The sequence below is a fragment of the Bacillus rossius genome, chromosome 5 (assembly GCF_032445375.1).
Source record: "Bacillus rossius redtenbacheri isolate Brsri chromosome 5, Brsri_v3, whole genome shotgun sequence".
Lineage (NCBI taxonomy): Eukaryota > Metazoa > Arthropoda > Insecta > Phasmatodea > Bacillidae > Bacillus > Bacillus rossius.
Window position 1 is genome coordinate 40140392 of NC_086333.1, and position 15633 is coordinate 40156024.

At 35.6% G+C, this 15633-nt stretch overlaps 1 protein-coding gene across 2 annotated transcripts in view; it reads right to left on the reverse strand.

Annotated features, from left to right (window-relative positions):
- Positions 1-1569: 1569 nt before the first annotated feature.
- Positions 1570-15633, reverse strand: part of LOC134531729 (GIGYF family protein Gyf) — a 158087-nt gene continuing 144023 nt past the window's right edge. Inside the window, exons 20-23 of one of the 2 annotated variants that reach the window (XM_063367571.1) lie at positions 14953-15094; positions 9771-10055; positions 8914-9140; positions 1570-3376 (exon numbers count right to left, since the gene is read on the reverse strand). In XM_063367571.1, coding sequence (XP_063223641.1) covers positions 3251-3376; positions 8914-9140; positions 9771-10055; positions 14953-15094 — 780 coding nt within the window. In that variant the 3' untranslated portion in view covers positions 1570-3250. The remainder of the gene's footprint in view (positions 3377-8913; positions 9141-9770; positions 10056-14952; positions 15095-15633) is intronic. The other variant, XM_063367572.1, reaches the window with a different exon arrangement.

A 15633-nucleotide genomic window follows, 5' to 3' on the forward strand; every position in this document is an offset into this window, starting at 1 on the left:
TTGATAAATTTGTCACAGCAGATGATGGACGCCCTGTCACCCTGTGGAGAACAAGATCTAGATGAACTTTGAGCTGAAATTCCATCAGTCGATGCACAAGAGGAAGGAGGAGGAATCTGCTGCAGAAGAATGCAAGCCTATCCCAACATGTCACAAAGCTTTGAAGTTCTTGGACAATTTCAACCTCTTTCTAGAAGGAACACCTGATGATACAGGTGTCATGAGGAACCTGTAGGAGCTACAAAAGTTCCCCTTCAATTTGAGTGAAAAAAAACTCAAAGCAAAAAACCATCAGTGAATATTTTTCACACAAAATAAACTGTAAGTAAACTGTAATTCTGTGTACAATTTAGTGCTGTATATTTTGTGAACATTCACATGAAAATCAAAAAAATTTATTTACCCTTTTAATAAGTTTTCCTGCTTAAGAAGTACATTTTGTTTTGTTTTTTCCAGTATTTTCTTAAGACAGTTTTACTGTAAAAGTTTTTACTACAGCACTCAATAAACAATAAAACTGTGTTTAGTTCCACAAATTACTGTGCCAGTTACGTTACACCAAAACAGGTCAACAAATGGCTGGTGGTTTATTGTGTATTACTCCTTGAATGAAGGAAATGGTGTACAGATGGAACAGCTTCACAAAGTCAACATGAATGTAAGCAGATGATTCATCGAAAACTACAACTTATACCAGTGAGTGGCATGTGACAAAAGTTTTGACTGTCATGTGCAGTTATCAATTTCTTTGTTATTGTTTGGAAATGTTAAAATGTTTAACAATAATACAGTTTAAAAGTTTAAAGATAAACATTATATTAATATATTCCTCAAACCCTGAATGTTATATGTAGGAAGCATCTATAAACACAACATAGGGGTATATAAAATACTGAAGAGATGAAGGAAATAATTTTGTGACTGTATTACGAGAGAACATCTTAAGGAAGTTTTACTGTAGTTCTGTTATTTTGTATGAGAAAACAAATCTCTATCAAAATTCTACATGTACGCCTTGAAATGTTAGGGGAAACCCAATTCTCGCTAAGCGACCAATATTTTGTAATAAATTTGCTGCCTTTACTATTCTAACTACATCACTTGTGAATAAACAAAAGACAGCACTGCCTATGACCTTGTGGAGAATATAATTGTATAACAATATTATGTGCTACCTAACGCAACAGCATTTTTTTCATCATGCCCACAGTTAAGAGTTATGACATACCTCATCTCACAGTTCTTTTTTTTATAAGCTGGTAACACTTGAGTTAGTGTCTTGGTCACTGAATCAAATCAGAAATTGTTAATGCATGTACCCATATAACAATCTAACATAAATAGAACTATTTGACCTGAACATGTAAATTATTAACTCAGATTTGTCTAAAGCTACCTTTTCTATCATATGAAATAATTTTAAAGTGTTTATAATTTTCTATGAATTTATTTACACAAACTTTTTGAAAGCGGTTACATACATAGTATTTAACCACAGGATTTAAAGCGGAATTAAAGTAAAAAAATTCAACAGAATAACCAGCAAAATCGTAAAAAGCCACCAAAAAGTTATGATACAACCATATTTATTTGCAAATGTACAGTTCATTCTCTTTTCCAATCAAAATCTTTACATACAAATGGTGTGTGACATTGTGTGCCCACTATCAAACACATTAATGTACAGTATTCACAAGTAACAACCCTCGGCACTGTGGTATAGTAGACTTTTCAAAGATCATTTGACAAACCATGGTGTGGCCATTATTTTCTCTTTTCTTCCAAAATAGTCTGTTTCCAGCTATTTTGTCACCAGTGTAGGTATATATATATATATATATATATATATATATATATATATATATATATATATATATATATATATATATATATAGCTTCTCTACTGCTGACCAACACGCCACAATTTCAAAAATGTTGGAAGAACGTAGAGACATAAAATGTGCCTTTTTTATATATAAAAAAAAAAACAATCATATCATGGTGTTTGTACACAGTTGTGAATAGATTTCATATTGCAATACTTACTTCTGGCAGAAAGTCTGTTACAGCCTAACATTTACAAACAATAGCTTAATGTCACAGTTACAAACTTTTTTTTTCTATCACAAACAAAACTCTAAAGAATCAATGTGCAAAATGACACAAAAAAAATTATGGAAGAAAACTATGGGCTGCTCATGTCTCTGACTATGTTCATGCTCTGATTGAATCAATTATGGAAAATAAAATAAGAATTATTTAAATTACTAAATTACATTAACAATCAATAAATAGTATTACATCTGCCAATGAGAAAAAAATTAACATGAAATTTTTATGTAAGACACCCACTGTATAATAAACTTAAGAAGTTTGCATAATTTATTCATAGCCTATAAATTAAATAATTAATAGCAGTACCTATACAACCAGATTTATTTACATTCTTGAAAATATTATACAGTAAATCTCTGGCAGCACAAAAACTCTTTAAAAATTTTGTAAATGAAAATATGGAAATAACTTTTATATGTAAATGCATTTATAAACATAACTGGCATAAACATTTACTTTTCGGACTGATAGATCCCTGGGTCTTAGATTTTACAGTTTTATTTATACTTAATTGAAATATTTGTAAAATCAAACATGGTAGAGATGTATTAACCTTATAGTATATTTTTATCAAACTAATTACCATTTACACTTTGAATTTTTATTAAGTTTGTAGTCAGTGTAACAAAAAAAAATGGTAAGGAATCAATTTAACATTTCAAGTATAAATAACATGTAACCTACAAACAACATTTTTTTAGTAGGTGATTCTAAAAATTATTTTACGTAATTACACCTAAAGCTGTACAAACTTTCAAATCATTAACTAGAGAAAAAAAATAAAAATATATTAACTTGTATTTACAATAGTATCCATGAAGAAGTTTCAAAAAGAAACATTTTACAGGCAATAAAAAATACATGTTGAATTCCATAAAAAATTATAACAAAAAATGTAAAAAAAATGTCTATTGTTTTGATAAGTTCCAGGGATTTCAGGGTCTAAAAATGATAAACTAATTTTCAACTGTGTACAGAAGAAATAATGTGTTACTTGACAATAAATCTAACAGCTCTTAATCAATCATTGCCACAGTGGCAGCAATCAACTAAAGAAATGTTCACAGACATCATCTGGTACATGCATATGGTTAGTAGCATGAAGGTGAAGTAGAGAGGCTGACAAAGCTGAGACTCAGATCTCCTCTACGTAATGTCGGTCACCGACGTTGAACCGATCCTCCGCTGCCGTCACGTTGAAGCCCAAAATGCGGTTATCAACGCGAAACATCTTGTTCTTCTTTGTCTTTTTCCCCTTACCCTGAAAAAACATTAAGAAACTAATGCAGGTGTGGAAATAAACAAACAATTATATCAAATCACCTGTTGCCAGCATTGATTACACAACAGAATGAAATAAAATTTATTTTGCTAGAGGCAAGTTACTACAGTCAACTTAAATACTAATCAATCATAAACCAGTTCCAATTCTCTCGGTCCTCGGTTACGCCTGTTGGTTCTCAGTCCGCTGTTTTTATCAAAATTCAGTCATTTACCATGTGATCTTGTCCCTACTCATAAAATATCACAGCATTAATCTTGTATTAGATAAAGCATGATTAAAATTAACAAATAGATACCTAAAGATGTACCACTTCCTTTCTAGTGTACTTTGAAGGCATGTAAGTCATTGAAGCAAGTGGTCCTAAATGTTATTTTTATGAGCAAAAGTGACTGTCCACAAATTTTTCCGTGGAGCTTTTCTGCAACAATTTGAGCAAAGTATTTGGAGAACAACTTTTAGAGATTTCCATAAAATTCAGGTGAATTTACCTAAAACTCAATACAATACAATACCAAACACAATAACCAAAATTTACACATCAGACAACATCGTATTTCTGTTAATTAAATAACTAAGTGGTAATATCCGAATGAATATTAGATTCCAACTTTAAAATACATTGTTTTATATGGGAAAACTACCTACACAAAGCACTAGGAATCTGAAAACATCATGCAATGTTTATGCAAGAAATTTTTCTCTCCAAATTTTGATGTCCTAAAATAACGGTGTGGCGATTATACGTGTGCGATGATTGTGCGATAAAACACGATATGTACTTTCGTACTTCAGTTATCAATTCATAGTAACATAAGACATCCAAACATTAAGAATATTCATAAAAACACAGTACTTTATCACCACGCTGAGCTGCATTTTCTTTAATGATTTTACGATTTATAACATTTGTGCTCAAAGTAACCTAAACCTCACAGTGAGTGAAACAGCTTATCCACGCACTTTAAAATTCTTATTTTTTCATCAGTTGAAATTTTTTCCTCTTTTACAAGCTACCATTTCGATAAAATACGTATAGATAAAAAAAAACATTAATTACTCACAGTAAAAGACAAAAATTTTACGCTTTTTGGCATTTAAATTGTTTAGTGACCATGTTATTTTTAACGGACGTTGACAAAGATGAATACCGTATTTACTCGCATATAAGTCGCCATCGCAGATAGGTCGCACCCATAATTTGAGGTCTTGAATTTGGTATTTAAGATTCCCCCCATATAGGTCGCACCGGTAATTCATTACCGCACCGTGCGCGGAGAAAGGTCATTGTACTCGATCAGCTGCTGTTACGGCGCGCCTGCTGGCTCTCTTTGTCCACTGAGCTGCGCATGCGCAGTATAACTCACTCAACGCTCCGCCCAGACTCGTGACCTTGCATCAGCAGCCAGCCAATAGACGCGAGCTTAGCGGAAAAAAATATAAGCTCCACCTCCCGTGTACCAGTTTTGTCCAGTTCTAATACCAGTTTATTGGTATACGCACCAGTTTTCTCGCTGCCGTGACATGTTCAAGTTTACGTCCATCTTGATGTCTTGATACCAATAATTAATTAATTACGATCCCCAGAAATAAATTGTTAGTTTAAAAAATATGCGTCAACTGTACAATACTTCCGAAATTATAAAATACGTATAAAACAGTTACCAAGACTCCGCTCATTTTATCTTGTGAAGGTTATGTCTCGTACCAGTATTTCGGCTAAGTTGTGACATAAATACAGTATCAGAACTTACAAGCAGCTACGTTTAAACATTCGTGAGTTTACATTTTTCCTTCGTGCATTTTAGATTGTCTCCTGCTATAATTACTCGGACTTTTATACGCCTAGGCTTAAATTATTACATGTTTAGAAATAAAAGCAACTTTTCATGTTATAAAATATGTATATTTTGCGATTTAAAATGTTCATTGCCGACTATAAACGTTACGTTTTTCACGATGTTTTTAGGCCTAATAGCTAATCTTATATACTCATAAAGTACCCACGGTATTTTCTGGTTGTTTATGGTTGTTACGTGACGTAAATAGCGGGATGAATTCGATTTTTGAGATGTAATTTGCGTGAAAGTATTGTATTGGACTAAATGGGAACTAAACGGGACCTGAAGAATATAGTGCAAATAACGGGAAAACGTAAATAACGGTAACGTAAATAAGTGGTTTCGCTGTATGTGTACATTGTAAATAAATTTGCCTATACCTATATAAACATCTTTTTCGCATTTTAAAGCAAAATATTGCAAAAAAAAAAATTCCTCAAAAATTTAAAAAAAAAATTTTCTTCACATATAGGTCGCACTTCATTTTTTTCCCATCAAATCTGGTAAAATTGCCGCGACCTTTATGCGAGTAAATACGGTACCATAAATAAAAACTACGTAATACGGTATGAATAAGTTACTGATGGACAGTCGGGTTCTATAAACTGCAGCAGTAGTGTTCCATGCTAACATTTTCTCAAAGTCTATCATTCATTATTAACCCAGTGACGGCCGCCTGTAAATACAGTTTTTAATGGAAGACCACATAGAAAAATCCAGGAGCTACAGTGCTAGTGTTCCCAACAGCATTTTGGATTTAGTATTTCACACGGAAGTGTTATCTTCGTATGTACGATGTATGTGACTAACATGGGAAAAACAAATTAATGTAGGTATAGCATAAACGAACTGTGCTAATTGTGAGAAGCAATTTGTAGGCATGTTGTAATCAACAGGAATTTATTGCATCAAATGAGGTTAAAATGGGACAGATAATAAAATGGTGTAAATAACGGGAAAACGTGAAAGGCAGTAATGTAAAATCAGGTTTCTACTGTACTTACTTTTATTCACAAGAATTAAAATAAAATTAGCTTCTCTAAAAATATTTTACTGTCAGTAGAATATAACTGGGATTAATCTATTATTTTAAAATTTATTACATTATACAAATTCACATGGACCCAGGTTTGCTGTGCATTTCTTTTTCATGAACACAAATTCTTTTTTACTCCACAATTTTTCCAATTTTACCTAAGAATTTAGGTGTCTGTCATCCAGAATTTTAAAACTTGCTACTTAAGAAATATCTTGATCTACACATATGAAAAGAACAAACTTCAACTCAGGGAAAAAAATTGAACTACTAATACATTTTAAAACTGAGATATAAGGGGAAAAAGGTGATAACCATTTCACAGCTACCGTGTTTTATCGCATAATCATCGCACATTTTATACTAAACTCAAGTTTGAAAAGTAGGGGTGCGACATTTAGAGAAAAACATTTTTTTAGGTAAAGTTATTAGAGATGGGTCGATTCCATATTTTCTCGATTCCGATTCCGATTCCAAAAATGCTTCGATTCCGATTCTGATTTCACTAAAAAAATTGCCATGTACCTAATCATTAAAAAAACTTAAAGGAAAAATATAATATACCATGATTACAAACAAACTTCTATTTCAAGACAAAGTTTTTTATGTAATTGAAATGAGAACTCAGCTGCTTGTATTATGCTAATTAATTCATAAGCAATACAAGGTTATAATTTCATCAATTTCTAGAAATGAGAATTCAGGTGTGTTTACAAAACAAACTGAAATATTAAAACAGTATATAAATCAAAAATAGAATCTTATGGTACATTATGAATTTCACTGGAGTCCCCCAAAGCAAGATAGGTCCTACTTATGTTGAGTCCGAAAATGTTTTAATAGGTTGGTTGTGGTCTTTGTTGGCCCACAAGATATTTGTGTGTTCCAATAATTGCACATTGCAAATTTGTCATCGAACGGGTAGATTGTCAAATGTTTCCACACTTCAGACATGATTTTGTTTTATTTCTAATACACCGTTTCACGTGTGTTTCTACAAAAACGAGTTATATACATCACAGAAATACGTGTATTGTACAATCACAGAAATACGTGTACTATACTATAGTAGAAATAAACTGACCTGATCTCTTGTAAAATAGTAATTGAAACCACGCGTGTTAATAGAAACAAAAGTGAGGTTACAACATAAACAGAGTATTCGATAATATGGAGGTTTTCGTGTTTCATCTCATGCAGCAAGTGCTCAGCCGCGTCATAATGTACCATCTATGCGCGAAGCAAACGAAAAAAAGTTAATCAATCAGACATACTAGTTAAATATATAATTATATTAAATAAAAATACAGTGATATATTACGTGTTTTAACCCAATTTTAACCATTTTAAAACTTCAAACAAAAGAAATTACGATAGATAGTATTACTTTTGTTGTGTTGCACGCTCTGTTAGCTGTTTACAACGTTAAAGTATGGCGGACTCGGCTAGATGAGATGATGTATTCGTAATTTGTTTCTTTTCCTTTCTTTACGTATTGTGTAATTCAACACGAAATAAGTTAAAACACGGTTATGATTCTAGAGTTTGGAAAACAAATATTTCATTTGATCCTAACGACTTTTATAATGTAATTGTATAAGCTGAAACAGCAACCAATATAAACGTGATATAAGATAACTACGTATTACGTAATTTACCGAATTTTGAAATCAAAGTGCAAGGTGAGTTACGTAAATATTGTGACAATATTCTGGCCGAAAAAAACTGTAATTTTAGCAGGAATCGCTTGTTTCATTCAGGAAAAAACTTTTTTTTTTTTTTAATTATTAAGAGTGCTCAGTACCATACTAAATACGATACGATTCCTTGAAACTTGGCGGAAGAATCGACGGTTCCGATTCCTGGCAGAATTGGTGGAATCAAAGCACCGAAGAATCGACACGACCCATCCCTAAAAGTTATTCATAAAAACAAAACCCATTCATGGAAAGTACGTTTATTAAAAAAGTGAAGTATAATAGAGCACGCCAAACAATTTAAATTAGTAAGTTACGCAAATTTAAATAGAAAGACAAAATCTGAAACCCGAATGCGAGCCTGAACGAACACATAACTATCGTCATAGAACACACCACGAAAAGGGTGCGGGCCATCAGATGTAGTTAACTCGGCACTCGACAGAGGGCGCACGTTGCATGAAACCGGCGAGATATCAATATCGATATTCGACTACATGTGCGCGCTCTATACAGGAAGCAACATAACCAAACACGAATGATGCCAACTAGCGCTGGCTACATTTTTATAAGCGGTACACTGCAACGACGCAAATGATCAGATGAAGCTTATAACATTTAAAAAACGTCTTTGAAAGAAAATTTACACATCAGATAACTTCTTATTTCCGTCGATTAAATAGGTAAGTGGTAATGTCCGAATAAATGTTAGATTTCTACTTTAAATTACGTCGTTTTATACGGAAAAAAATAACTACTCAAAGAGCTCGGAATCTAATAGCGGGACCAAAAACATCATGCAACGATTACGCGAGAGGTTTTTTTTATCAGAATTTTTGACGCCCTGAAACATGGGTGCAACGATCATGCGGAAAAAAGAGGGTACTTGGTAAAGTGTCGAGAGGGACTTGAACGAGAGCGGCAGGGGACGGCCGCGCTCACCTTCACCTCGGTGAAGTCCGTGCCAAGGGGGTTGATGGCGGGAGCCGGGGCGCACATGTCGTCCTCCTCCCGGGCCACGCGCTGCGTGCTGCGCCACTTGGAGCGGCGCTCCAGGAACTGCCGCGAGAACTCCACTATCTCCTTGCCCTCGCCCAGGTACGTGCGGATGTAGTCCTTCACCTCGTACGGGGACTCTATGTCCCGCAGGAAAGCCACAAAGGTCGGGACTAAAACAAAGCGGCATTTTCATAATCATGAATGCAAGTAGAAAAATATGTCAAAAACCATCAAAACAATGTTTAACATCTAAACTGACTTCAATTGTTCTTAAATGAAATACAGTTTAACAATTTTATATTCTGTTTGCCAACAAACTTAAACAACATAGTAAATTAATAAAATATCAATAATATATCATTATTATGTGATCCTTTACTTAGATTCTATGGAAAATCATACTTACAATTACAGTGTAAGAATGAAACTTTTTGAGGGGCAAGGTATTTAAATATTAAATATTTAGAAACGTTGATAAATATACATCTGAAGAATGAAAGCATCATTGGGTATTAAAAACTATGGTACTGCACAATTGTGAAAGTATGCAAGTAAGGAAATATGCAAGTTTGCAAGCATGCAAGTGTGCAAATATGCTGCATCATTTCTGCCTATCTCCTACTGTCTACATCTCTACAGGTTCTCCAACCAATTAACTATTCCCCTCCTCTCCCTTTCCCCCATGTATCTAACAATTCCCCCCATGCGATCTGAATTTTCGTAACGCTCGAAAATTGTAGCCCCCTCAGCAAAGAAGTTTCACTTCAAAACCACGTAAAAGAAACTTGTGAAATGCTCACTCTCAACGCAAGATGCCTGGAGCTCAGTCAGTGTCTTGGTACACCACTGAGTGAAGTCATCGGTGCGCTGCACATTCTGCTCGAACAGTTTCATCACGACCGCCTCGTCCTTCTTGCTGCCCTTGGCTTTGTTGCCTCCCCCTCCGGCACTCTTGTTGGTCATGGTCGCTGGCTTCGCAGGCTTGTTGGAGGTATTCTTAGGACCAGGAGCAGCAGCAGGCTTGGCAACGTTCAGAGATATGTCATCCCAGAAACCACCATTCCCAGCAGTGTTAACACCTGTTCCTGAAAAATAACACTAACTTTAAAAACCTTCATGAAACACATGAGATCCCCTAAAAAATAATTCTCAGTGGATTCTTACTAAGAGTGAAACAAATACTAGCTAGATTTTACTGCAGTAATTGCTTTTGGGGGAAGATGTTTATAAAAATTATATTCCAAATATTGTATGCCCATTTTTTGTTTAACCCTCGAGGACTTATGCTTACTTGAGGGACACAATCACTCGAGGGTAGGGTCTCAGTGCTTTTAAAGATTTTTCCACCCGGCTAGACTCACTGCAAATTGAACCCATATGTTGTCAAATAAAAGTTTTTTTAAATAATATATTTAATTAATATTTAATAATTTAATTAAAAATGTAGACAACATAGTCCACATATACAAATGTGAAAAATACCCATATAGTGTAACCCGCTTATCTCTGTGCATGACGGCATTTACGTCTTTTGAACTACTTAAGTCATTTCTCTGGCTAGACTCCGGGAAAAAATCACAAAACTGTGGTTGCCAGATCAGAAATAAATAAAAAAAACAATTAAATTAAAAGATGGCCACTCAAACTTGGCTTCATGAGGTTCTATTTATAAAGAATTTAACATAACAATTAGGTACTAATTTACTATCAGTATTCTACAAAAAATAACGGCTGGTAGTTTAAACCTACTCGTGCCCTCCAAATGCCAAGACAATTCTCAGGGGTAGGCATTGAAGTTTCTGGCCCCAGAACCGAATAAAATACTAAAACGTGTTGACCCTTCGAAGGTCGGACATGTCAGTCCACCTTCGTAGCAGTAATGATACTCCGTTTTTATCCTTTACACATCCCTCGAGGTTTGTTTAGTGACCTGTGGCTCCCCCAGTCCACCAACCAGCTCTCCTCAAAGAGACCCTGCAACCAAATTTGATATCTGTAGGCAGAGTTTTATTGTAATTTCTTTGAATTTTCACATCTGTGACATTAATATGCTGAAGTGATGGCCTGAATATCCTATATGGATTGTTGGTACTTTTTCCAATATCTGCTATTGGTAAAATAAAAATTATTTTATTGGTTGGTCAATTTTGAAGCTGCTTGGAAGATACCAACGGATGTGTTTATGTACCGCGCCTCAGGTTTCTGGTGCGTAAGCCAAGCGAAACTGGTGTTGCCCGTACTTTTATGTACGCTTCTGTCTGTTTACTAGGATAGGAGGGAGGGGAAGGGGCCCGAGCTCATTCCTCACACCCCTATTAGGACTCTTCTATCCCCCCCTCTACAAACCAAAGTGGTTGTCCCGAACCCATAACTAACACCTACACAATCTGCAAACATATTTGCATTTTACAGGAAGATACAACATTTTTAGCATCATAGTCACACGCGCATAATCGTCGCACACGCATAATTATCGCACACGCATAATCATCGCACCGTTATTTTTGGACATCAAAATTTGGAGGGAAAATATTTCTCGCATAAACATTGCATGATGTTTTTAGATTCCGAGCGCTTTGTGTAGGTAGTTTTCCTGCATAAAACAATGTATTTTAAAGTTGAAATTTAATATTCATTTGGATGTTACCGCTTACTTATTTAATTAACAGAAATAAGAAGTTGTCTGATGAGTAAATTTTCTTTTTAAGACGTTTTCAAACATTTTAACTTTTATCTTTTCATCTTCGTCACCGCTGAGTACCACTTGTAAAAATGTAGTCAGTGTTAGTTGGCATCATTCATGTTTGGTTATGTTGATTCCCATATAGAGCACGCGCACGTACATAGTCGAATATCGATACAGATAGCTCATCTATTGCATGCAACGCGCACGCTCTGTCTGGTGCTGAGTTAACTACACCTATCTCTCACTTAGCACGTCTTCAGATTGCACGGATTCATTTAGTACGATGTGAATTTCACTGCCCCAGTCTTGAATAGCACGTCTGCAAGTTCCAGTTAGCACAAAATCTCGACACACAAAAAAAAAAAGTTGGGCATGATGCCACGAAGTCTGTTTCAACTTCTGTAAACAACAGATAAGCCGTGGGATACAGTTAGGCAAACAAGGGAGGAAGAGATGCGTGCACAGGTCTGTCTATGCTATCGGCTGTTGTACAAACATCAGCTATGGCAAGTTAAATTGCGACTATGGAGTATAAAAGACCAAATTTTTTACATCCGCGCATATGCCGTCGTGCAGTAACGTTGTCGCCTGGCCACAAACCGGGCCATGAACTCTGTCTAGCCAGTGGCAGGGAATTCACTCAAACAAAAGCAAAGTCCGTCCATTAGCTGCCGGTAACTGTACGTGCTTGATCACTCATAATGCATCGTGTTCAAGTATTTGAGACAAAACTACAAGTATTACAGCATGCAAAATGTCATCAAGGCCACGCTTATATTGGTCGCACTTTAGTTTTAAGCAAGTCAACTGTGCGCACAATCGAATGAAATAGGGACTCTTACCAAAAGTGTATATAAGTCTGATACTGTTGGTTGTACTAGCGGGAATATATTTGACATTAGATACCGGAACACATATGAACAGATGATTCACGTGGAAAAGGTTGTTAAATGTATGTTGCAAAGAGAAGAATAATCATTGGCCTGACAGGATTGGTGTGAACCAGGTGGTGATACGCGAATAAGCACTTTAATTTTGGAAAAATTAAAATGTAATTATCCGGACATTAATATCGGTTTCACTGTCAGTAAAGGATGGTTTGGAAAGGTACGCGATGTGAGTTGAAGGTCACGCCCGGGCGGGCAAGTCAGCCAGCCGACTGACTGACTGAGTACATAACCACGTATCTCTTGTTACTCTGTGTCGTATTTGTCATACAAAGTGCAATGTGAGGCATATAAAAATAAATGGTGTGACATAATTATAGTTGAGTGTTATTCAACACTTTTATATTATGTAAAGTCTATTTTTAAACAAAGTTTTGGAACACATTAAATAAATTAGCCTAGCTATTTATGGAAACTAATGCTTCAGAATACGCTATTTCGAATAACATGAGCATTTTTAGAAACGAATTAGTCCTGCTAAGTGAGGGATAGGTGTACATTTGATAGCCCACGCTTTTTCGTGGTGTGAACTATGATAGTTATGCGCTCCTACTCACGTTCGTGTCACAGTTTTGGTTTTTTCTGTTTAAAGTTAAACAAAACGTTTTGGTTGCATGAATTAGTAGTTTAAATTGTTTGGCGTGCTTTTGTATACTATACTTTTTAAATGAACGTACTTTCCTTGAATAGGTTTTGTTTTTACGAATAACTTTACCTAACAAAAAAAGCTTTTTTCACATAATCGTTGCACCTCTACTTTTCAAACTTGATTTTAGTATAAAATGTGCAACGATTATGCAATAAAACATGGTAATAAAATATGCTATAACTGTCAGCACACTGATAGATAAATACGGGTCATACGTTGGTATTCATCACCTGACTGTTCGCTTTCACTGTTAATGATAGGACAGTCTCGGTCTACCTCCTCACCTGATTCATTGCTGTTATCACCCATTTCAATGTCCTCCTAGTCACCACTTTAAACGTCACTCATTGAAACAATGCATCACGCTACTGAATCAGCACATTTTGGTCTCTCCATGTATAGTGAACACTGGGAACACAAAGCACTCGCAGGTGGGGTCTGAGCACTGCACTACCAACTCTCAGAAAAAAAAAAACTTTGAACTGAGCTCTGTTGTTTACACGTATTTGCATCACTCCTTGAGGAACTAAAGAAGGGGTTGAAGGAGCGATACAAGGAGGAATGATGGGAAAAAGCCAGTTTTAGCCAGTTATGACTACCTCGAATTGCCCTACGGCATGGAGACCCATCTTGCTTGTCCTCGAGGGTTAAAAACACTTAGTGTGACCCTTAAGGAAGTTTTTCACTTTGGTTAAATATGTGCTTAAATATATAGCCTGTGTTGGTTTTTAAAAAATGTCACGATTAAGTACAAATTGTTTAATTAAAATATCTTCTCAGAAATGCATGCAAAGCATCATGAACTGCACTGTTATGCTACATCTGCCACTGCCCACCGACCCGCCAGGCCGGCGAGCGCCTGTCATAAGTGGCGTGGCGGGCTAGAGGAGAAAGTGTATGTGCATTCTGTGAGTGGATGTGAACATTTAGCAGTGTTGATGGTCTCCCTCCCTCTGTCCCTCTCTCATAGTTAGTTGTAAATGTCTGTGAACTGGCACCGTACACAATTTCTTTTATCTACCTCAACAGGTTTTTATAATGCAATTTCACGCCAACATTATTGTTTTTGCGTGATACTACCCACAATTTCGACTGCAACATTTCTGGACAAAACGCCAGCCATAGTTGGTGTTTAAAAGTGCAGGTATTATATTTCTCCGGCCCTACACAAGTTTCTCGCCAACTGTAATGTACGTGCTAGTTTTTATAGAAGGAATTGACAAGAAAGCATAGCTTGCCAACTTTCACCTCTTTTGGAAAGGAACAGGTAAAAAAATCATATGTACAATAGAAGGGAAGGGAAGGAAGGGTATAAAAAATAGTATTCTTTTCATTTGTTCTTTTTAGGTAGAGGAGGAGTAAGAGGGGGCCATAAAGGATGGAGAATAGATACCTAAATCTGCCATGTGAATGTAAGGTATGGGCGAGTATGGTTACATAGCATAATTATGCAAGGAGGATTAAGACAGGACTTCCAAGATTAGAACAAGGGCTTCATATCAAATGGGGTACTGGCATGGTGCTCTTCAATGAGTGTTTAACTCTATACCCACAACCCTCGCTACAACACGAGCGCACTGCCTTAGCAATCACTGCCACCGAGGACTTTAGTATGAGGTCGCTTTGGCAAATCATGCAATCCCGGTTTCACTTCATTGATGTCTCTCAAAAATAAACTTGATAAAAACCACATTGGCTACCTGAAGAAACACTGCTCCAAACAGAAGTGTTGTTCTGTGCCCACGACAAGCTCTGTGATGCTGACCCCCAGATACTGGACATGGCAGGCAGTGGGATGTCTTTCTGCTGCTGCGCTCGTTCCGAGCGTTCCCGCTCCTGGTTCTGCAATCATGACAACTGCATTACAACTGTGTTTCCATTTGCCTGCATTCATTAGTGCACAGATTATGCTTCAACATGACCACTTAAAAAAATTCAACAAAAACACACAGTAGCAATCTTTTGAACCAAGCAGATATGTAGTTTAAACAAAAAAACCAACTGACTAATACATTGGAAAAATAGTCAACCACATAATACTGATATATTTTTAAAAATAATTGGTAGGGGAGAGCAGTGTACCATTGGGCACAAAATTGAAAAGTCAAAAATATGTGGCGAAAAAAATTATTGGTTCTATAATTTTTATGTAATCAAAGAACTGAGTAGATTTTAAAATTCATTCATTATAATAAGTAAACATATATTAATTTTGGAAAGAAAAATAAAATTCAAACATTATTTTTAGAAAAGACATATGGTGTCCTAAATAACGCAAAAATTATTTCACATTATGAAGATTGAGTAACAAGAGTGAGACTGCAGTCTAATAATCAAAGTTACAAATCTTTGTGTCCACAAAAAAACCTGCCAACCACTCT